General features: G+C 47.4%; 1 protein-coding gene across 2 annotated transcripts in view; it reads right to left on the bottom strand.

The window, feature by feature from the left end:
• The window catches only part of AXIN1 (axin 1), a 73,898-nt gene that overhangs the window by 10,457 nt on the left and 38,530 nt on the right, over positions 1-24,911 (bottom strand). For both annotated transcript variants that reach the window (XM_048320962.1, XM_048320963.1), the window contains exons 3-6: positions 21,085-21,225; positions 13,890-13,986; positions 6,325-6,462; positions 781-1,334 (exon numbers count right to left, since the gene is read on the bottom strand). In XM_048320962.1, coding sequence (XP_048176919.1) covers positions 781-1,334; positions 6,325-6,462; positions 13,890-13,986; positions 21,085-21,225 — 930 coding nt within the window. The remainder of the gene's footprint in view (positions 1-780; positions 1,335-6,324; positions 6,463-13,889; positions 13,987-21,084; positions 21,226-24,911) is intronic.

Raw genomic sequence — 24,911 nt, 5'->3', positions numbered from 1 at the left:
CAGACACACTCAGGGTGAGCACAGCTTTCCCCTGTGGCTGCTCCATCCCCATCCCTCACCGTGGTCAGCCCCGAGCTGCACTCCGGCCTTTGCAGTCACCCAGTAACAGGACCAGCAAAACTCGCCACAGAAAAGGAGCTGCCCCTCCTCCCTACAGCATGGAAGGGATGGAGGAATTCAAATGGCCAAGGAAAGATGGACAACAGCCTGTAATGCAGCAAAATGGCTTTTCTGGGCAGAGGGTGCCCCACCCTGGAGAACATCCCCTTGGGACTGGCTGCAGGGGCAGCACTGCAGTGTCCATTGCTTTGTTAGGAGGAGAAAGGAGCACTTCTGGTGAGTGGGTTCAGCCTTGCAACAAATAAGGTAGGGGTTTTTTGTCCTCTCATAAATACCTTAAGAGACCTGTTTCTATTACCCAGACCTTGAGACACAGCTCCAACACCCAACTCCTGGTGTGTGGAGAAGTAGACCAGCACCTGCAATTTCTAAGCATCTCCACTGCTTTAAGGAGCAGAAAACCTACTTTTTAACCAAGACCAATAAAAATCCTGGTTAGAGGGTGTCTTTCAGCACTAGATCAGAGATAAAAAGGCCTCTATAACGGTTATCGGGCCATATCCATTTCTGAAGGGGAAGAGCCCTCAAACCACGTGCCAGCGTAAGTTCTCAAGGAAAAGGTTCAACCACTGTTTCCCTGACATGCTACAGCCTGTTTATGGAAGAGCTTCCTAGAGAAGCCACGGCTTTGGGAATCCCATTGGGTGTTCCTTGACTCACCTGTAGCCTAAAGAGTCCATGGGGACAGGGGCCATGCCCAAGTTTTCACTGTAGTTTCGTGACTTTGTTGCATAGTTATGTGAATCTACATTCCAAGCAAAGCTGTTCTGCACTCGCTGTGTGGCCTCAGCCTCAATCTGCTCTTTTGGTTTCATCATGCTGTGGTGATGGATGTGGTGGTAGACATGTTTATGGTGGTATAAGTTAGCTGCATCCAGTTTCATTCCTGATTTTGTTGTGTGCTTGCCATGCCCTGGAGGAATTGTTCCTAGTGTCCCTGGCAGCTTTCCTAAGTGGCCACTTTCTGGGGACCGTGGCTTAGGAGAGTGACGGCCGGGTCCTGGAGATTGGCAGCCTGGAGTTTTCATCACACGCTGCACGTGCTCATCCAGGATGCTTTCGGGGTTTTCTTCGTGGGCATCTCTCATCTGCATCCCAGCACAGCCCATCTCAGCATAACGAGGAGCAAAGTGATGGAAGGCTTGGGCAGAAGGCATCTTGTGGCTCATGACCGATGGACCAGAAGAGATATCTGCATCCTCACCTTCTTCTTCCTGCAGGAAACACAGGAACAATCAGAGAATGACAGCGGAGTGGTGGAAGGGGTCCCTAGTCCCACCTTCTGCTTGCAGCAGGACTGCTGCTAACCCTTAGGTCAGGCCTGGTTCAGTCCCGTCAGACCTTTAAGATGATGGAGATCCACCACCCCTCTAGAGACCTGTCTCAGACTGATGGGAAATTCCTGATGCTCAAGCCAAGCCTGTGCAGCCTGGGTGCCATCGAGCAGAGCAGTTCAGGTCTCTGTATCTGCTTTTTGAGCCACCATTAGCACACACCACCCAAGGAGCTCTGCCAAGCAGCCCACACATCACAACCAGGCTTACAAACACAGCTGACAAGCCTAATGACTCAACTAGAGCAGGCAGAGCCTTACTCCAAGTACCTTGAAGGTGGTTCTGCAACAACCAGGAGCAGAAACATAACTTACCACAGTGTACCTTCAGCTTCCTACGTGCCTTTGGTAAGGCGCTGCTTCAAAGCCCATCAGATAAAGCCCAGAGCTACAGGATGTGCAGCAAATCAGTTCTGAGTCAGGTGAGACCAGGGGGGTTTTCTCACCCAAATGACTATTTCACAAGGTAAAGCCAAGAGAAGGCTTGTAACACAAGGGAGCAAGTGAAGGTCGACAGCTGCATCAATGGTTTTGGAAATCAAACATTGATTTCTCCCGGGCATGCTAAGGCTGGAGTGAAACACTTCGTGCAGATAAAGAAAGGGATTGGAACTAACTGCTTGTTCTTGCAGTTCACACTGGTCTAGGACACGCGGTTAGTGACTCTTAAGTCCTTGCCAGGAAGAATTAAACTCCTCCATGCTGACAGCCACAGTTTTGATGCTGACGAACTACTTTACGCTCCAACATAAACTCAGATATTTATGAAGTTTCTTTATTGGAAGTCAGGATTCCTATTTGTTTTAATTACATAAGCAGGATTCCAGTGAGTCCTTTAATACCACTCTTTTCCTCCTTTGGCACAGTAAAGAAATCAGTTGCAGCACAGGGTATCTCTGCCCTGCCAGATACATGCATCTACTGGAAAACACTGCCTTCCATTGGCTTTGCCTGTCAGATGCCATCATCCATCACTTGCTAACCAGCTTCAAAGTTTCAGCTGCCAACCACACAGCAAGAAAGCAAATAACAGACTTCCTCCCAGTGTCACACCTTGGGGTTCAGGCCTGAAGCATGGACAATGCCAGGCTTTCAAAGTGCCACAGGCGTGGGTGCTGTAACCCTAGGGGTGTGACATGATGCTGATGTCTGGAGGGGACACAGCACTTTCTAACATATCACTTTGAAGAGCTTCAGAGGCACCCTTCATCTACAGCCACACGCCACAGCTCACCAGCCACCAGCCCTGGGCACTGAGCTCAGGGATAAGGAACAGTGAGGGATATGCTGACTACGTCCCTGCCACTGAGGAGACCATTTATTAGCATTTTGTGATACCCAGTGATACCCTCAGCACTTGGGATGCTTTTGGAGCTGGTATCTCACAGGTTTAAACACCAGCTGATGTGCAGGGCAGGATCTGACCCTGGCACAGATCCCTGAGGAATGGCAGCATGTCCTTCCTGCTCAGCCCAGAGCTCTGGCAGTGCTATCACAACTAAGCAAAGTGGCATGAGAGTGAGAACCCAGGCTGGTCCACCCAAATGGGTGCCTGGGATTTGGGAAATCCTCCGGCTGCCTAGAACCCCATTTTGCAGGTAATGTGGACTTTTGCTTCAAGACCGAGATCAGGATAGGCTAAGGGGAGAAAAGGCTCTCTCAGTTCATGTTGGCTCAGCTCATCTGTGTCACTGAGCAGATCTGGACCCCAAGCAGGACCACAGGCAGGAGCAGTTGCTGCTGGGGTGGGTCCACGGGGACCTGCCTTACCACCCCCAGTACTGGCCTGAGCCTCACATCAGGTAGGAACACCCCAACAGTGAGACAACAGCAGGGAATGAAGGATTTGGGGTGCTTATCCCAAGCTGTTGTCTCCCCTTGAGCAGGGCAAAGGTTTGAGTCAAGGTTGCAGGAACCAACTCTGCTGAATCTTTTCACTGTGCTCAGTCTGCAGTGAAAAAAACAACATACGTGGTGTGGGCTCTGGAGCAGTGTTTTGCGACCTCGCTGTGGTGAGCTGGGCAAGGCCTGGAAATGAGCCTGGTGGAGATCTGGGCATAGCTTGGCAGTGAGCTGGGCAAGGCCTGGAAAGGAGCTGGGGAAAGTTTGGCAGGGAGCCGGGCACAGCCAGGCAGTGATGCTGGCACAGCCTGGCAGTGCTCTGGGCGGGCAGGTGACACTCTGGGCGGGCAGGGAGCCCCGGTGCCATCACCACTAGATGGTGCTTTGTTGACATAATACTGTCAGAAAGCTCTTCCACCGGCTCCCACAGGCAGCAGCAGCCAGAGATGCAGCTCCAACTTTGCTGACTGCTGAGCTATTTTTACTCTCCAGGAAGGCTGGGGGTGCCCTTCCCTTTGAATTAGGAGCTGAGAGCTGCACTGATGAGCCACAGGCAGGCGATACCTTGCTGCAAACCTCATTCTCTGCCTTCCTCCAGTCCCACCCGTCAGGCTGCTGCTGGTTGGGAAGGGAGAACAGCTCTGCTAAGCACGAGTGCCTCTTCGATCGTCATGCAAATGATTTTCCTCTCTAGTCAGGCAATGTTTCACATTCAAACAGTGAGAATCTCAGTGGTGGCTTTGCTTCTCCCTGGCTTATTTTCCATTTGCTCAGTTCAGACAAAGTGATCTGTATGATCCAATACTGATCTCTGTGACCTGATACTGCAGATTCCATGGGTGGACACGAGGCTGAAGTGTCTCAAAAACTAATAAGGGAACATGCACATCCTCTAATCCTCTGCCACGTTTCTCAGAATAATTAACGAACTCAGCAATTGCTTTTTGGTAAAGCGGAAACCTGACAGTCTTTTCAGTAAAAGGCATTTGGCTTCAAATCAGATGCCACCTCTCGATGTTACTGCATGATGTGGCTTTGAAAGGGAACCTGCAGGCTGCTCGGTATGGGGGAGAAAAATTCTTTTCCCCTAGCTTTTGCAAAGTATTTCCAGCTTCTCTGTTAGGCTGGTAACTGCCCAGTGTGACTAACACTCCTGATTTTCCCTGTGCAGGGAGCCATGCAGACCTGGGAAGAGGTTACCCTGCAGTCCTGGTGTTCAGGTCACAGAAAAAAGCCCTGTGATCTATCAGGATTCCAGTTCTCCCTCTTGCTGATACCAGCAGCTCCTGCACCTTAAGTGCTGACCTAAAAAAGCTACAATTGCTTACTCTGAGATTTTCCTGAATGGCTAATGCCAGATGCCAGCCAGTCAACGAAATACATTCTGGAGACAGCAAAGAGGTTTAATATACAGCATTAGTGGGAGTCCTGGGCTTAAAAATAGATTAAGTCACACAAAAATGTGTTTAAACAGACTTAAATATATTCTCTGGCACATAGGTATTTGCTGATTTTATGGTATTGCTACTGGCAGCTTCTTCAAGGAGGCAGAGGGCTGGGATAATGTAATTTGGTCCAGGTGGGGGCTGCAATGGAGCCATAGCAAGAGGAGGAAGAAGAGTATTCTAGGACTGTGTTAGCAGAAGATGCTGCTGATTACACTGTCTTTGCCTAGAAAGCAATAGTCACCAAACAGGAAAACAGTGCAATTCCAGAAGAACAGGAATCTAATCCCAAAATAGCACCTGGCTGGCCTTTTCTGGCTGGATGCAGAGGTGTAGGGAGTTTGCTGGAAAACACCTGGAGCTGGAGGGGACCTTGCAGATCTTTCTGCCTTCCTCAGTTCTCTGCATTTGAAATGCAGACGCAGTTTAAAGCCAACACTAAAACCTACAGTTTTTTCCTGTTTAGGGAGCTACTAGATGAGCATTTTAAAATACTCCATTGGGGCTAAAGGTTCTTTCCTGGGGCCCCAGAAGCTCAACTTCCCTGAAAGCACAGAGCCAGCTGAGCCAGGCACCAACACCTCTGCTTTAAGGGAGGGCTGCAGGTTACGGAGCCCAGAGCCTTCACCTGAGGGCCACAGCAGCTAATAGTGCAGATCCCCAAAACTTTGGCACACAGGCCTGTAGCTACACTGAACTAGTGATGTTCAGTAACACCGGTGTCCTCTGGGATCTCTCCTCTATCCCTACCACAAGATGTACAGGTACCCATGAGATGCAGTGTCTCAGAAGAAAAGCTATGGTGTGAATACTGCTGAACAGGGGTCTCACACAGGTAATAGCAGATGGACAGGATCTCACTCTCTCCCTCTTGGAGCTTGTTGTGGAGCTAAAGGCCTTGCACATCTCCCACGGTTCATCTAACAAATCCTCAGGCTCTGAGGGGCCCCAGCAGTACCATGGCTCACAGCACTCAGTGCCAATGGCTAGGTATCCCAGTGGAGTCAGTGTGTTCATCTGCCCAGGAGAGGGTTTTTCAATGCCACACCTGACCACTTCCAAAATTTCTAGGGTGTGCTAGGCACTGATGGGCAGAACCCTTTTGGTTGTGGTAGAAATGGCCTGATGGCAGACACAAACACCCCCAAGCACAACATCACCTGTCATCTGGTTACCATTTGTGGGGGAAATAGGGATCACACAAAACCTCCTACGGGAAGGTGAACCCCTCTTACACAGTCCCTAGGGATTGCTCACAAAATCAGGAGAGCCAGGGTGCCAAAGAAGGTGATGCAGAGCATCCACAGCCCCTGAGTGATGGCAGAAGTGGGCACTGCTGTGCCATGGCTGGTATCTTCCACAGGGAGGGAGCACAGGAGCTCACAGAGCCCTGCATGGATGGGGGAACAGCATCGTGGAAGCTCTGGGGGTTCCAGGAGCCTCCAGGAGCCCTGTGCCAGTGATGACCATGGCAGCAGAGCATGGAACTGGCCACCCCAGTTGCTTCCACAGCAGCTGGAAGCTCCCTGTGGTACAGGGTAAGCTGAGTCCCAGGCTGGCAGAGGAGGTAAGAATGTCACTGACCGCTCGAACGCGTTTAAGGCGCTCCTCTAACTTCTCCTCTGCTTCACGTTCCTTCTGTACTTCCTCCAAACGGTTGATCAGCTCTGCAGCAAACTTCTCTGGTTCCACGTGGATATCCTTTGGCATTCGGTAGGTACGCTGCAGGGAGAACACAGCACGGCTTAGCAAAGGATGCATTAAAATCCCACGTTTCTTTGGGAGCCTTTGATAACTGGAAATGCCAGTTGTTCCGGTGGGAGCTGGGGGAGGACAGGCGGGCAGGCACTCAGGTGCAGCCCAAGACCTGGGGGCTGGAAGCTGAGCCACCACCTCCACAAGTTCCTCAGCTGGCACCAGCTCCACACACCACCCCACCTAAGGGAAAGGTTTCAAAAAGCTCTTTCGGCACCAAATTCCACTCAGGGATGGAAGTGTGTGCTTTTCTCCCAATGGACACACGGTCAACAGGCATATCCTGGTCTCAAAGGGTGGCAAAATGATGTACAGACCTTTCAACCCCTCCAACCCCCTGTTTATAGCAGTTATGTTTTCAGTTTGGTAGAAGGGAGGACTCTGGTGCACACTTACTCAGCTTATCCCAGGAGGATCGGTGTATGCCAGTCAATCTCTGCAAATCTAGCCCACAGCCACAAAGGTCCCAATTCCCACAAAGCATCCTCTCTTGGTGGAAGATCCTACAGGATTGCATCTCAGCTCTTCAGAGCCGTCAAAGATTCCCTGCTTGCTTTATCAATACAGCACTCTTACAAGCACAGAGGTACCATTTTTCTGCCTGCTCTGGGTGAATAAATGAATATTTATGGCAGTTCAAGGACATTCTTGATTCCTTATGCTGTTACTTCGTCCCTAAATTCCTGGGTTCTAGGATAAGAAGTTTGTGTAGTGAAGTATGAAGCTATCAGCTGCTGTATTTTCCCCCTCATTTTTATCCTTTCTGTATTATTTTTTTAAATAGTAGAAAAAGTAAAATGACACAGCAGAGATAAAAATTTAATTTGGAGGAAAAATAGTTGGAAAATTCAACAGCATAAAACTCTGCATTCCAATATTTCAATACTAACATGAGAGAAATATACACTCTATAGGACCAGAGATAAAATTAAATGTGAAGACGTGAGATAATTCATAGCAAAAGAACAAATGCAGCAGCAGAAGCAGACATCGAGCTTGAAAACTTTAAAGGAGGATGAGAGACCACCCGAATTTATCCCAGGCCAGACAGAAGATCAAAGCAGAACACTAAAATGCTGCTTTGCCTCAAAACCTGACAAAAGCATGCAAATCACATTGGCTTTTCTGTCTCTGCCAGCCAGAAGGCAGGGAAGAAAACCAGAGGCACTAAGAACCCACTGATGGCACTGAGAAGCTGAAGACTCTTTCATGACACCCCAGCTGGGTTGCAGAGGTCCCAGTTAAAGCACTGCTTGTTTTGTTTGCCAAGAGGGATGGGTCTTCCTGAGCCTGCCAGCAAATCTCAATCCCAGTGACCCATCTGAGCTGGGAACAGCCCCAACCAACCATTCCCGTCATCCTTGCAGCCAATGGAGAGGGCACAACATGTGTGAGGTGATGTCACCACCCTGGGATGACAATGTCTTTAGTGCCAACAGGACCTCCAGCCCTGCAAACCAGTGGCCTGTATCACAAGAAAATAAACTGCAGAAAAAGATTTTCATTAACAAAAATGATGTTCAGTCTTGAAATACTGGCAGAGCGGCCGAAGTGGCATGTTTCACCTTTGTGTAGTCCAGAAATGGGCTCCAGATGTGCTCCAGGACAGGGGAAGATGTGGCAGAGCTGGTTCCTGCTCTGTTACTCCCTGAGGAGCTTCTCAGGATGTCTCCCTGTTCCCCTGCATAGCCCAGGGGAGCACTTCTGGCTAAGGGATCCTGCTTCCTTCAGAAACCCCAACCCCGTGACCATCACCATCCTTCCTTGTGAGACCACACCAGCAATTCCCAAGGAGGGAATTCTCTCCCTTGCCTGACAAGTCCCAACCTGCTGGGTGACGTGTTCCCTCCCTCCTGCCACCTCAGGATGCCAACTCTCCCTGCGGTTGTTTATAGATGGCAGCACCAAGCCCTGCTCCGTTAGACACTTAATGAGCCTAATAAGAGGCAGCTGGGAGCTCAGCACTTACGGTCTTGGGTCTCCTCGGTGCAGCTACCACAGAAAAGCACAACTGGGAAAGAATTACCCTTTGTTTTCCTAGCCTTTGATGCAAGGCAGCATCCCAAACCAAAGTCTCTCCTGAGCCTGTGGCAGCAGTGGGTGCAAGGGCTGAAGTTTGCTAACTTGAGTGTCCAAGTCCTGTCACAATGAGGTGGTTCCTTGCAGGCCCAGCAATGGTAAGGATCTGAAGATATTTGGAATCATTGCTGTATCCAGGGAACTCAAAATAAGATGATTCTGGGTCTTTTACAACTAATACTTCAGCACGTTTATCCACGATCTCTCAAAGTCTGGAGGTGACTGAATCTCGACTACAGAAACTACAATAATCGAACCCAAGAATCTTTAGGATGAACTTGTTTCCCTCTCTCTTTGAAAAACTGTTGCATCTGCAAAACCCACTGCCCTGTCCTTGGAGCTTCCCACTCAGCACAACAGCTTGCAGAGGGCCTCAGCAGCCTGTTTGAGGGTGCGAGATGCAGCTCCCTCCGCAAGGGTCTCCCTGAGCATCTGAGATCAGTGCAACTGAAATAAACCCCACTTCACCCCATGGATACCAGCTGCACATGCCCTATGCTGTACTGGTGGGTACCTGTAAGGGTAACTCAGAGAGCTGGTGAGCAGGATGATGCTCTGAACATCACCATGGCTCTGACTTTATTCCTAGCTCAAAGGATGAGCTACACAGACTTCCCCAAAACTAATAGTATTGCAGAATAATGAATGCAAATTCCCTGTGCTGAAACAATACAGATAACTGCTGAGGGCTCTCTCTGTCTCCCTAGACAGCAAACATGGATTGCACTGACCTGGTTCAAAAGGCTTAAGACAACAAAGTGTTTGAAGCCTTTATCAAATGATGGGCCTGACTTCAGAAGGAAGACGGGGGAAATACGCTCCATCAAAGACCAGCCAGGCTGAGCCTGTGCCCGGAGCAGGATCCTTCAGGGCTTCAGGATTTTGAACCAGCCCCCAGCTTCCCATGGGCATACAGAGTCCTGCCAAGGGAGCTGTAAACAAGCTGCTTATTGTTCTGAAATCAGAAGAGCTTTTGATCCAAGTAAAAGGTGCAGCACTCTCCAAGAGCTGGCTGGTTTTTGAGGATCCAGCCCTTCAGTCTGGACCAGAATGAGGTCTCTGGACATTCTACATCAACAATTCAGAAAGGAAGCGCTTCATTTTAAAGACCTGTTTATCTACAGCTGTTTTATCGAATGTTTTATTTAATGGCACTAGTTAGATAGGTCTGTCCAGAACCAAACCACGCTGAGTTGGAGAGGCTGCAGAGGACAACAGATGGGAGACTGAATGCCAGGTGGATTGGGAAAAACAGAAATTGCTTGAACTGGTCTAGATGGAGCAATCTTTCATTGTGACAGCTCTGAAGAAGGATTTATTGGGGTACCTATACTAGAACATTGTCCTTGACACATGAAGTGTCTGAAGCTCTGGTACCTTTGTGAAGAAGCAGCCTGCTAAAACATGTGCCATACACAAGCTCTCCAGCTGTTCTACTAGGCAGCTGCTCTAACGTTTTCTCCTTCTTTTCTTGGAGCTGATGGAGCAGGAATTCCATGGATTTTGCTCCATGAGGCAGATACAGCTCTTGGGTTTTGACGGATTTCACCTTCCCTGAGATACAGAGGCATAAGGACCAAGCTACACATCAGAACACACTGGCATCCGAAATGTGAAAAGGCTGAAAGGGAAGAATCTCACTGCAGTTTGCAGGTTCCCCTTGGGAAGCATCAGCCTCAACTGCTCTGAGATGAAACAGGAAGTTTTTCAACATTATACTGGGTAGAGGTTCCCTAACCAGCTCCAGGGATCTGTGGTTTGGGCTGAACTGTTTCTGACAGATGTGACTGGGCCAAAGAATTCTGTGCTGATAAATCTCCCTCTTCTACAAGAGATTTGACGCCTCCATGATGCCTGAGGGGCTGTTGTTAGATCACAAGTCAGTCTTGGAAATGAAAGGAAGATGACAGGCTAGAGAAGCCAAGAGAAAAGAACTTCTGAACATCCATGTTTCTTAGATTAATGCATTCCTCTGTGACATAAATTTTTAACAGATAAATGGTATTTCCATACCAGAAACACTTGTGGCAGAGCTCACGGATAGCTGGATTTCAGCATCCACTTCAGCAGCATTCAGGGATTAGCAAGGAGTCCCGCTGTGGCAAGGCATTTGAGGAAAATGGCAGAAAACAGCCGATGGGAATTCCGAGCAGGTTCCCAACTCACAGGAGCAGAAAGCTCATTTAGCTGCAGTTATCCAGGCAGCACGAGGCCAGGCTCCCCCTGTGCACTCCTCACTTGTACAGCACAGCACAGCAGTCACTCGAAACCTTCTGTTCTACCCAGGAACACCACGAAAGCCACTCTGCAGCATCCTTGATTGTGGGGCAGGAAAGGAGAGCTCCTGCCCGATGTTCAGGCCACAGCAAGAACATCATAAAATGGCTTCTTTATGCAGTTAAACAAACCAACCAAGCACCAGGTCTAATGCTTGAGGTTGGATTTTTCTGAATTTGCTGTGGAAAAAGAGGATCTCCCATCCTCTCCTGGGAATGGATGAATGCCAGAGCCAGGTACAGCCCGGGATGCTCTGGGCTTTCTCCCTTGCTTTGGGAACTTGCTTGCTCTTTCCTTCCTTAGCGCTCCAAGACTCTGCTCAAATCCAAGAGAGAGATGGAAAACCACATGAAAGCAACACTCACTCTCTGTGTAATGTGTTCCTGCCAGAGGCACAAACCAGAGGTCTCACTGCTTGCTGGAGATCCTCCCCCACTGCATTCCTGGGCAGAGCGCCACTTCACAGAACACAACTTTTCCAAACTTAAGAGCACTGGTGACCGGGAAAGTGTGGAAGATGTGAGCTGCTAAGTGTGGAAGATACAGATCAGGGCCATCCACACAATGTGTCCTGCTGCTGAGCAGGGTGTCCCACATAGCCAGCACACGCTGTCACTACTTGGAGGCAGCATAGCTGCTGGGACCAGCGGGCAGCCTCCTCTGAACATATAATCACTGCAGTTTATAGCTTCTGGACCTAACTACAAGTGCTGCTATTAAAAGCAATATAAGTCCTTTCAGAATTTTGCATAATAGCCCCATAACTCACTTGTCAGGGAATGGGAAGGTCTGTAAAGGACTTCTGAAATGACTTTCGGAAGTAGGAGGTTCCCTATTATCAGTAGGAAAACATGCTGTGCATTCTGCAGGCGCTATCAGCATGGACTCTGGCTATGTCAGAGATAGGAGTCCATAAAGACCTTCACTCAAAGGTTGTGATTTCATCACTGCCACACGTTTGGAAGCAGCTAACCCCAGGTCCAGCCTGATTTAGCCACGGGCTGCGGGATAGCCCAAGCACTGGCTTCAGAAGGCAACGTTTCAAGAAACATTTGCATGGCTCCTTGCTAATTTGAGCTGTTTAATTCAAAGAGTGTGCAGTTAGAGCTGAATTTTAAAGAGTAACTTTATAACATTTCACACTGGTGTTGTCAAAACACATTGTCTAATTACCTTCTCCTTTCTTGGCTGATTGATAAGCAAGGGCAGAGCAGTGCCTCTCTGAAGTCGATGCCAATTCTGTGTCAGTAATTGGCTGGCAGGAGGTGCCAGAGTGTCTGAACTAAACTTTTATTCCCTGGAGAAAGACTAGAACTAACTCAACTTCTCAGTCCTCCACTCCCATACAAATATGTGTCAAGATGCCTTTTTCCTTGGGACTTAAAATTACAGTGCAGAACCTAATGGGAACAGTGGATGTTTCACAAAAAAATCCTTGTGAAGCATCTGTGTGTAGTTTAGGAGGAATATGTAATTCTAAAAGACTGTGTAGGTAAGTAGGATAATATAAAAATTTATAAGCAGCAGGTGGGCAATTTAAACCTTGTTTTTTACCCCATTTTTAAAACTGGTTTCCAAAAAGGTCGATAAAATTTAATGCTAAGTAAAACTAATTAGCCTGCAAGGAACTGCTGCTGGAATGACACTTATTCAGTTCAACAAAAGAAATGTTTGGCAGATGGAAGTTCATTAAAGTAGAGCTCACTATACATATTTAATGCTCCATACTCTGAGTTTATAACCTGCAGTTCATCGAGGCATTGCTAGTGCACACCATCCAACAGAAAGCCACTATTATTTTTATCCAAAAGGTAAAGCTACTGACAAGCTTTGAAGTTGGAGAATATTCAGTCAGTAGTTCACACTGTTGGGGAACAGCAACAACAATAACAACAAAAAATAAAGGCCAAGCTTTCAAACTTCAACTCTAACAAAGCCATGCTTACAGTAAAAATGGCATCAAGTGAAATAAAAAGGCACCCAGCCAGCCTTTTCAACAGCAACCACACTGTGAAAGCAACTGTGTGAAAAGAGAGGTGACTGAGCAAGGATGGCTATGAGCGTCCGTAGCCAGGGCTTTTATTGTCAACCCAGTGATCAAAGCACAGGAGACCCTCTTAAATCTAAGGAAAATAATCTAATTTAAAAGGCAAAACAAAGAGTGGTGGTTTTGGTGTGGGTTTTTTACTTTTAAATCAGATTAAAACAAGGGTGTATTTCTGCTGGTATTGTGCTGCTTTGAGCAGGCAGGATGGGAACAGCTGCGTCAAGTTTGAAGGCACTTCTGGAAAAAGCAGATGGAAGCTTTTTTTTTCCCTATTTGATTTGTGCTGGCGTCCAGCTGTCCAAAGGAGAAAGAAGCACCTTTATTCCCTACTAGATATTAAATGTCACCTGTAACTTCTCACAAAAAGAAAACAATAATAAGCAGAGCTGCAGATGGTGATGCAGAGCCCTAGCAGTTGTGCTCATCTTCCAAAGGCTGTTTGATCACCTGGAGCAACCAAGGAGACAGTGCCAGATAAATGAAATACTCCTGCACCATTTTTTTTCTCCTGCCTCGTGTCCCCGGGTGAGCTTTGCTGAGTCCTTGAGAACAGGTTACAGCTCTTCTGGCTGCTCAGTGCAGAAATACTGCTGGGGACCATTGCACTTCTCCCCAGCTGACCTTGGCTGAGAGCTACATCAGCCTCCATGTCCAACAGCCTCCTACACCTTCCACAAACACCTCCAGCTCACCTGAGGGCATGGAACTGCTTGCAGATAAATGCCAGCCGGTGCTTCCATTCTCATCCAGGAGAAACAATCAGCTACTGACTGAATGGTTAAGAAAAATCCTGTGCTTTGGGCAGCCCTGGATGGTGAGTTTGGCAGAAGGCTCCAAGCCTTTTCTTAGCACAATGTATGTCATCTTAAAGCATCCCCAAGTGAATACAGCACTAAGGGGGATTAAACTCGAGCACAAGCAGAGCAACTGTCTGCTAGAGATCTCACATATTTTGCATATTTACCCCTGGGAAGGAGATAGTGCTACTTACAGGAATGTGAGGTAGTGGCACGCGTCCATTTGCTTTGGCACTTTCTTGCATCTCTCTGCGATGCTGCTTTCGGAGTCTGTACGGTGGGATCCCATCTCTGTTGGAATAAAACAACAACATGCCCTGCTTTAGTGCCTTTCTCTGACACATTATGTTCATTTAAGTCTTGCTGACACAGCATGGCCGGTAAGAAACCCCTTCATGTTTGCATGCCCAGAGTAAGAGGGACCCATGTGGGGAACGATGCTCACGCAGGTCCCTGAATCAAAGAAAGCTCTGGCATGGGGGGCCAGGAGGACTTACACAGCATCCACTGGGAGCAGAGTGAGGTAGGGCTCCTGCGACTGCTGCCCAAGGCAGAGGGCAGGGAGAAGGACTTGGACTGCATCCTGGTACCTTTTATAGTTGGTTGCTTTCTATAAAGAGCCTGTAACGTACACATTAAACCACAGGGCAGGCTAAGAGAGGGGGGAGAAGGAGGAGTGGGAGCTCAGTGAGCATCTGCTCCAAGGGGAACTTGGTCAGGGAACAAGGTATATATTTTTAAGAGAGCAAGACAGCTGCTCAAATGGCTTATCAAAGCAAGGGGGTATAAGCCCCACTGCTCCCAAGGCGATCTCTAGCTCAATCTGAAATTATGGGCTTGATACTGGGGTCACTGGAGGGAAGAACCAGCCCCCTCCCCAGGGGAGGCTGGACAAGGTTAGGAAGGGATGTCACAGGCAGTCACAACCAAGGGAACCAGCACTGCTTGGCTTTGTGCCTGTGCTGAAAGAGGTGGTGACAGAGGTCTCTGCAAAGGAAAGAGACAGTGGTGGCCACAATCCTTGGTTCTGACAGACCAGGAGTTGGATCCATCTCTGCCATGAGCCTGGGTACACAGGAGTCAGTGGGTCAGAGGCACCAGTCTCTGCTAAGCACCCCAAATGGCAAAGCATCACTGCCTAAGTGTGACTCCAGGCAAAGAAAGGAAATGCATTTTTGTTCTCAGCATTGCCACCACCCTACTCACACCCAAGGGACCAGGAGAAGGTGGGTGAGTGGAGCCCAGTTACGAAAGGACACAGACCCACCTCCTGTTTACCTTGGGTTCTTTGGGGAAAATCAATGAATGCAAAACCAAATGCCAGCCTGGAGCTTGGCAATTTGGAGCTTTTTCGTTTTACACATTTCCCTGATTCAGTAGAGGTAACTGCTTGGGAGGGCCATGCAATACCACAGAGGTGGGTAGAAATGAATGGAGGGATTTAGTTTGTCCCAACTACCACGTAACTTCCAGGCACATCTTCTACCAACCCCGCACCCCTCAGCTGTGAAAAAGAGCCAGTCCTGACACATCTCACAACATGAGATGTTTGCACAGGCCAAATGTCCTTAGCACCTATCCCTCTCCCCAGATGCTTCTCCAGAACATAAACCAAACCGTTTCATCCACAGATTTTTAAAGTCAAGGTGCCATTTGGCAAGAGAAACACAGTTTATTGTGGTGTTTTGCCTGCAAACCTCCCGAGTCTCAAGCACCAGCCTGTGTGAGGATGGCCACCATCAGCTTTCATTCCCGTTCCCATCATGCTGGCTGCCCTGCTGGCTCCCTGGAAATGCAGGTGCGGGCAGAATCGCCACCAACCTACATCAGAAGAACCTCATTTCATGCAGTAACCCAGGCATTCAAAATGAAATACCATTAAAATAAAATAAAACAAAACCCATGATTAATGACAAGTGCTTTTTACCAGGAAGACAAACGAGGGAACGGAAAATGAGCCAGGCTAATTACAGCTCTGGTAAGTGGCTGCAGGTAATGTAGGAGGAGGAAGAGTGTGTTGGGAGCATCATCTCTGCTGTGCCTGCAGTGACACGGCTTGGGAGCAGGACAACTTCCCCACATGTTGCTGTACAGGGAACATGACAGTGTTCATTAGGTGGCTTAATTTTCTTTAATGATGAGAGTCACAACGGTTAAAGAGTTTCACCACATTGTGATGCAGCCTTTTCTAGACCGGATGGCAACAAAACAACTGGAAGTTTTCAGAGGGAAAAATAAAAAACCTGAGGGATTATTTTAGCTGTCGCTGGTCAGCATCAATAGTCAACATTTCAGCTTAACCAGTGCACAAAACCCGGGCGCCAGAACACAACTCGCACACTAAAGCCACACGGCCATTTGCAGGGAAAGCGGCATTATGTTAGAAAGTGCAATTTTTCTTTCTTTCTCTCTCTCTCTCTCTCTTTTTTTTAATTCTCCCCAGCAGCAGTCCCAGCGGAAAGAGCGACTTTTGTTCCCAGCACAGTAGCGAAAGGCTGATAATGGCCTCTAATCTATCCGGCTTCAAACACATGTTCAGCCCCGCTGTGCTGCCTTTGATGTCATTTTAACTAGATTCCCCAATGCCACCTCTGAACTTGGAACATTCCTTCGTTCAATGTACTGTGCCAACTCAACCAGAGGAAGCAAATTCAAAGATAAGCACTTTAATTTTATCCCAACAAAACCTTATTCAATAGATGGGGGGAAAGCAAGGAAAACTAATACCGTACTTTTGTTTTCCTTTTGTCAGGTAGCTTGCTTTGAGATATTTTCAATAGATAGAGAAATAATATATATATATATATGAAAAAAAATATTAAACCTTTTTTACAGCACATCTACTTTTAGAATAAAACTTTCCCAAACTGTTTTTCCTTGTTTCATCACGTGATTTTCTTTAGCACCAGAAAGCTCAGAGCTGAAATGCAACAAGGGAAAAAGAGTATTTCTAATGTTTATTTAATGATAATGCAATGAGTTTACTGTTGGGGAAATGTGGAGGCTTCCTCTCCTCTCCAAACTGACCTGCAAGAGCCTCTGGTGAGCAGTGGGTTGCCTGTGGCTCTGCAGCTGGATCTGATCAGAGGTGTCTTTGCTCCTCTGCAGACAGGCTTCAAACCCAACCATTATGCCTAACACATTGGAAATCATCATTTGGGATCTTTTAAATTAAAAAGCTGCTAAACTGGTTTAAATATAGGAAAACTTGGGGTAATTCTGGATCCCTAGCCTTAGGAAAGACAGAAAACAAATCCACAGCCAAACTGGTATTTTCTACCAATTACTCTTATCAAAGCACCTCTGTCACAAGAGACTTTTTTCACATAAAGAAGCATGACGGGAAAATCACCAAGCATTTTGGTTAAAGGCCAGTCATCCAAGGAATAGCATTTAATCTGCAGGACTTTTTGAAGGAATAACCACTGTCCTAAATCCCTTTGTTCTGAGGATGGCCATCCCTACTCTGGAGCAGGTTTGACTGGAATTGGGGAAGGAGCATCTCTCTACCCATCCCTTCAGGCACCACACCGAGGGCTTCCCAAGTGCCTGGGGGAAAGCAAAGCTGTCTCCCAACTAAGATAAGCCAGGACACATGATAAGACCCAGAGGAAGGAGTATTGTTCAGCTGGAGCACAACACTGGGCTAAAGAGGAGACATTACCTCTTGTTTACCATGTAAGCTCTTGAAGAAATCAAGATAGATATGGACCTAATGTGTTTCTGCATCTGAATTGGAACATCACATGGAGATTTAATGGTTTCAGCTGCTGCCTTCTGCCTTCCTACCCACAGTTGCCTTAAATCGCCTCAAGCACCTCAGTTGTGACAACCCCTCCCACCCACAGACTCGCCTCCTCCACTTGGGAAGATGCTATCCCCAAGAAGGGTTATCTGAGACAGCAAGAGCAGTTTAGGACTGCTGGAAATGCTGCTGCAAGTCTGGGGCAGGCTCTGAGCAGTCCACGGGGCAGGCAGAGCCCCAAATCCCTGACCTACCACTGACCCTCCACCGAACATCAGCGGTGAGTGACTTGGTCCCACCTGCGGCCGCAGCATTGCCGGGCCAGCGCTCGCCGGAGCCTCTCACTGTGTCCTCCCCAGACCTTGCCTCCACACAAACCAGCTAAAACAACACAGCTGCCCTGCTGATTATAAAAACAGGTTTCAGCAGAGAGGACCAGAGCTGTTTTGCCTACAAGGGCAGAGGAATTCCTATGACACAGGAAGACTGAAAAATAATCAGCAGAGCACAGGCACTTAAGAGCAATGTTTTTTAAGCCACTCAAAAAGCAAACTACTCCAACAACAGGGACTGATAACATTATAAAAATTCAACCCATTACAATAATATTTACCAGTGCCTGGAAAGACATCCTGTTGAAAGCTGGCCTTTTAGGTAAGTGTGCTTGTAACAGCACAGTTTTACAATCTGTTTGGTGAGCTGGCTGCTCCCAAAAAATCGCCCCAGCTCAGGAGCTCAGACAGGCAGAGCATCACTCAGGTCTTTGCTAGAGGCTTCGCATGCAGCCACTTCCAAACCCCATGTTGCTGGGATCAATCCAACATCAAAGCTTGGAAGGGAACTGGTGCAGCAGAGCACCGCAAACACTCGGTGCCTGCCTTCTCCACTGGCCTGCACTGAAGAGCATGCCTTGCTCTCCTGGTTTGTTAGCATTCCTCAATTAGCCAGTGTTTGCATCCCAATTGTCCAGATACATTTTCCCCTCATGGAGGGTATGATGGAGGTTTGTGCCTTGGATTGCACCTCGTTCACGTGCTGCCTTGGAGCAGAAGCCAGATTTCTTCATTATTGAGGGTGACTGCTGTGTGTAAACAGCACACAGAGGGAAGAACCTCGCTCATCAGCAAACGAGGCTTTTATTGCCATTTTCCTCAGAGGAGGCCTAAATTCAAAGCACTGAGACATGTAAGTCTTGTCAAGCAGCAGGAGTCCCTTCTTTAACTTCATCTGGTTGTTCTTCATTTTTGCTGCCTTGAGCAATTCTGCAAAAATTCCTTTGAAACTCAGGAAAGTAGGCAGATAGGTTCAGCAGTGCCATGTAAGAACCGAGTAAAATCTGGTGCTGGAGTTTTAAAGCATGTAATGAAGAGCAAGTGCTGAAAACAAGAGTCTGTGTAAGCCAAAAGTCAAGGCTGTACATCCAGAATCCCAATTTGGGATTCTGCATGCATCCAGTTTGAGAGGCACAGAAAGGAAGGTTTACCCTTATGAAGTTCAAAACCTACTTAAAATGAACCACTAAGACTGGGTTAGTTATTAACAGAAGGCAGTGCACATATTGGTGGTAATTAAAGTCCTAGAAGCAGCCTATGGTGGGCATAGGAGGGATAAAATGCCTAAAGGAAAAAGGAGCATAAGATGGCCAATAAGAAATTATTCTGCCTGTGAAAGAAACAAACTGTGGATAGTGAAATAAAAATTAGGAGGGTGAAGAACTCTGGCATAAATCATCACAACTTACCACAGGTATAACGATCAGTGCAGCCCCATGAGCCTGCTGGACCAGTGGGAAAGGAAGTGCTAAAAGCTAATTAATTTTGAAGAGTTCTTACATCTGTCTCTCCTGATAACAAGAAGTTACACGACTCCTGCTAGGTTCAGAGCACTCCTCCACATAAATTGATGAATATGAAGAATTGCAGAAGGATGTGGCAGAGCAGCTGGATTTGTATCAAATGGAGCCTTTAATTAGCAGTTGTCTACAGGGTTCTATCCTGGGGGCATCCTCCTCCTCCCAGGCCCCTTTGGCCAAGGCCTGCCTCCTCCATTTTATAACATGACGTGGATAATGTGTGAGGAGCTGGTGTCAGGGTGCAGAATGGACTCACAGCTGCTCCTACATGGCCCCAAGCCTCTGTGGAGCCAGAGACAAGCAAGCTACTGGCTCAGGCAGGGCGACCACCACAGACACAGAACCTCCCTGGCCAAATTGCACACTCCCAGTCTCACTGTATGAACTGAGGGCAGGTGGGGAACTGTGGCAGCACCCATTAACAGCATCCATGGCACAGGCTGGAAAGTTTCTTCAACAAGGTCTGACAGCTCCTGACAATCACAGTGACACTAAACGAGCCTCTTGGAGGACTCTGTGTTTACAGCACTGCCATTAATAAAACCCTCTCCTAATTCTGTAAACCTGTCATCTCTTGCCTGAAGAAACAAAGGGTTTCTACTCTACAGAAAGACACTTTGCATTTGCACTACTAAAAACCAGACCAAACAGTGAATATTTTTCCCCAAATCCTTTTCTTCCTATCACAGAGATGCAGTCACAACAAAATCTCATAACCCCTTTTTTCTTCCTTTGCAGACCATCTTTAAGGAAGGCATCTCGTGGGTGAGATACAGGGCACTGTCATGAGAGACAGAAAGGGAAAACATATTTGGCTGGGGCTTATCAGCACAAATTGTGTTAAAGTGCAGTGGTCACCAGACAAACTAGAACTGGTCAGACACCAATCCTTCTGCAGAGCCATCACAGGCTGAGCTGTTACTCCATCTGGTGTGCTGAGTCGTTTTCTGAGCTCGCCAGGGCAAGAGAGACACAGAGTTCCTGGAGTGAGTCCAGAGGAGAGCAACAAAGAGACTGGAGCATCTCTTATGAGGACAGGCTGAGCGAACTGGGCCTGGTTAGCCTCCAGAAGAGCTGGCTGAGAAGGGACCTCATCAATTCCTATCTGCAGGAAGGTTTCAGAGGATGGACCAGGCTCTGCTCTGTGGTGCCCAGCAACAGGACAAGAGGCAACAGGCAGACACTGATGCCCAGAAAGTTCCACCTGAACATGAGGAAGAACATCTTCCCTGTGCAGTGATCAAGCACTGGAACAGATTGTCCAGAGAGGTTGTGGAGTCTACCTCACTGGAGATATTTCGGAACCATCTGGACACAATTCTGTGAAAGCTACTCTAGGATGACCTTGCTTGAGCAGGGAGGTTGGACCAGATGGTCTCTTCCAACCTGACCCATTCTGTGAATTGGCAGCATAAAACCTCGAGAGGAATACCCAGGTAAGTAGAAGGCTCAGTCTAACATTCAGAAGATAACGTATCTCAAATCAGTTACTACAAAGTCATCCAACATTACCAATTCTTGCACCTGGCTTACGAAACATTGCAGAAACTCTGACCGAACACCATTTATTTTAGATCACTCAAAGTATTTTATGCTGCAAATGTTCCCAAGACTGGCAAAGCTGGGTAGCTTGCACAGTGACAAAGTAACCGAAAAGAGAGAATGATCATGACCGTGGTCTATTCAGACATTCCCCCCAAACCCAGCTGTGGCAAAGTCTCTCTCCCAGAACAACCCAACAGCAGCACTGCTGAAGGCACACGTGGCTGTCCCCCAGGCTGGAGTTACTTACACACTGCTGTCTGTCAGAGACATGGTGTCGGCGTCGCTGGACATGCTCTGCTGCTCGCTGTCGTTGGCACTGGTGGCTGGTGCCAGAGCATAGCCCGTGTTGACATAGTAGGGGTTAACAGGCTCTCTCCACGACCCATGCCTGTGAGAGAAAAATGAGAGTCAAGTTAGAAGGACACAACCTTGATCATGCTCTGCATGACCAGGCAGAAGGACTCTGCCTGGAGCCCCAGCCTCCACAACGGGCTACAGAATAAGCTGTGTTAACAATAAGTTGCACTGATAGAGCCATGAACAATTTGACTCCTAACTGGAAGAAAAAGGGAATTCATTGAGTAATGAAGATGATACTGTTAGAGATAAGGGAGGGAATGAGACTATAGGGAAGAAGTTGTGTTTCCATCAGGGTTTATGGAGTCCATGGGCCAGCTGCTTAGCATTGTCATTCTATGAGCATCTAAAAGCAATACCTAGATAGTAAGACAGTGTTTTTCTTAGTCAAAACAGTCTTCTGCTCTTCCAGCAGGGAGGGATGTGTAGTACAGCTCACCCATTCTATGCTTACTTTAACATCCCTCTTTACTCCAACATATTTGTAGAGGCAAGGAGGTGACGCAAAGAAACAGCTGTTGCTCATAGCACATTACCTAAAACCAACCTCCAGTGTTGCACTGAGGTACATCAGACACTTGCAAATTCCACTAGGAAGGACCACCTAATCACACCAGCTTTTCCAGTGGACAATCTGCTCATGGATCTATGAAGGCTGGTTTGTACACAACCCATGCCTTGTTATTCAAGTATACATGCAGGCCAGCCTCCTTCTCTTCAGCAAAACATCAGGAAGGGAGGCTGCCTGCATGAGCTAACCTGGGAAGTGAGTTCCTTGCTCAGGAGGAGACCTGCATTGATGGTGAAGCAGCCTGTGAACCAAGCAGGCAAGAATTCCTTCACGCTGACTCTGCCACCAGCATAGAAAAGCCACCACTGCCAACATGCCTCCAGCTCTGCCACCCTGCAGGACAGACAGGCCATGCAGGCATTGTGTTCTCCTGCAAGTCATTTTCTAATTTGCCAGAAGAAGGAACAAACTGAAATGTTCACATCAACCAAACAGCACTTAATCCCCTGCTCTCCCTGCCTGCCCCTCTGCATGAAGAGGAGCATTTTCAAGATATTTTGAAGTTGATGAATTCCTGTGTTTTCCAAGCCCTGAAAATCAGAGTCCTGCTTCAGTTCAGATCACAAAGCTCATCAGCATCATCTTTTACTTAGTAACTCAGTAATCGGCACCTGGTTGATGTGGTTTGCAATGGGCCCTGAGCAAACATCTCCATGGAGGGCACATCATGCAATGTGTGCTTCCCTGTTCCGCCAAGAAACGCATTTCTGGTTCTACTGCAGTGGTTAAAGTCCTACAGACAACAGAAAACAGCCCCTGCCCTGATGAGTTTATATTTTCATAAGACAAGGAAACCCGTGAGAAACACACAGATGGAGGGACCAGAGGTGAAGAAGACACCAGCAAAGACACCAGCAAAGGTTTGTGTATATTTGTATGGAGTACAAATGCAGGACAGGCACTACATGAACTGGGACTGGCAAAGAGCCCATTTAAAGCAGAGGTTTTCAGATGCTGTTATGTAAAAGATGGCAAGTGGTGTACCAGGATGGAAGCGCTACCAAAGTATTTTAAAACCTGAATTGGACAGGGCTACAGCCTTCACCTAATGTATTGCTCACCCAGCTCCTGCTCACCTGCCCTTTGGGTCCTCAGCACACAACCTATTTTCCTTGTAATTCAAGGGATCATGGATATTCAGTGGTCACTAGGAAAAATCATATTGTTTCAGGTCCATTATGGGGTCAGTTAGAAACAAATTACTCTCCAACTCTCACAAAGAGAAAATGAATACTTTGTGTGCCACAAACCGACCAAAACTCCAAACTATTTCTCCTTGGATGATGAAGCTCAGTATAGTTGCAGAATGGTGCAAAGAGCATTCAAAACTGAGCCAGTTGAGGTTTTTCATGGCTGTTTGGCAGAAGGGAGCCTTGTGAGGCTTCTCCATGCTTGGGTACAATACAGTCGGCTGGGGACGAGCACAAAGGGAGATTTGGGATGGTGAATCACCACAGATACTTTCTAGCATGCAAACTTTCTGTCAGTCGCTGCAGATGTGCACTGGAGCAAACTCATTTCTATATTCCATCAGATTTCAGAACAGCTTTCTGGGGCAAGTACTGAAAATAATTTGAACAAGTTCACCCTAAAAAGCAAGGGATAATAAGTGAAAACGTCACCAGCCCCCTTCAGCCGTTCTCCCTGTACAGAACGGTCAGTTCTGAACATTAAAGGTGCGCTGTGCAGTGCAACTCTCCTGTCAAATCCGACATGACAGCCGTCTGATGGAGGCTGAGACAACCTCTTAAATTGAGGCAGGAATGATGGATAGCTCAGGCCTTCCCTGAGGGCAAAGAGAAGGATGATTTTTGGACAACCCAATTAAAATACAGCACCAACTTCTAGTGGACCTTTTGCCAGGACTCTCTGGAAGGGGCATGGATTATTCTAGCAGTATATTAAGAAAGCACTCAGATAGAATAAAATGCACAGGGCAATCCATTTCTCCTTTGTATCTGCTGATATAAAGACAGAGCAGCAGAGAGCACCTGTAGAGGTTGTTGGGTGTGGAACTGCGATGGCTGAAGGAACCAAGAGGGAGCAGATGGGTCCTGGGTGGTCCCTGGCACCTCTGGAGGAAACGGGATGGCTGGGCTCTCCCACAACACTCTCCAGCTGTGGTCTTCCCACTGAGGATGCAGGTTTGGTCACAACTGTTGTATTTAGCTAAAATTACACGCTTAAGTATGTATACAGCAGGGATTACTTCCATTTTAGCTCTGCCTCTAATACTTCAATGCAAATGTAAACTTTTGGTAAGCGTAAGGAGATGGAAAGGGTATAGGATTTCAAAGCAATCATAACAGGTTACATTACTTTTGAGGAATCCATCTGTATTCAATCCTTCTCCTAATGTTCTCTCTCCCTGACAACTCTCTTCAGCTGGCTCGTATCACTATTCGAATGTTTTGTGCCGTGCCTCTGAAGAACGCTTTCAACATCTATTAGGAGGAAAACATTAAAGGAACATGGAGTCTAACAAAAAAAACCGGTCACTTCTGATCTGGGAGGGGAGGCTGCTTTAAAAGGGATTAAGGCACCCTCAGAGCGATTTGAAATGTCAGCTAAAAACCTCACATACTGAGCTCTATGCACTGATAAGGGTGATAAAAGGAAAGGTGAGCATTTAAAGTTAGACTTCACAAAAATTCCTGCAGCCTTCCAGAATTTTATTTCATTTTTTAAGACAGAAAGAGCAATGAGCATTTTTGAAACGAACACAGAACATTTCATACATTGCAGAAATAAAGCTGCATGTCTCTTCTGCAGCTCTCAGTTGTTCAACCCTCAAAATAATCACATAGGGAACAATTATAACAGAGATCACAGTGACCCAAGTAAGTCAGCCTGACCAGCTGCTTTTTCTTTGCATAAAGCCCTCCGCTGATCACTGCACACTCTGGTAATGCTGACAAGGGCCTAAACTGCCGTAGAAAAACAGCAAGAACTTCCTTAAGGTTTCCTTCTACCTGTTCTGGGTTTATTTTGCACGCTGTCCTGGCTGCATCCCAGCCATCCCCAAATCTCTAACTCCTCTGACCAAGCACCCAGCACTTTAGACATTGGCACCATCAGATCTTGGAGCCTCAATGTAAGTGAGCAGAGAGGTGAGGTCCTCTTCATTCCTCTTGCTCTGTGTGGAG

This window comes from Corvus hawaiiensis, chromosome 16 (assembly GCF_020740725.1).
Source record: "Corvus hawaiiensis isolate bCorHaw1 chromosome 16, bCorHaw1.pri.cur, whole genome shotgun sequence".
NCBI lineage: Eukaryota > Metazoa > Chordata > Aves > Passeriformes > Corvidae > Corvus > Corvus hawaiiensis.
This window is presented reverse-complemented; position numbering and strand designations above follow the sequence as displayed.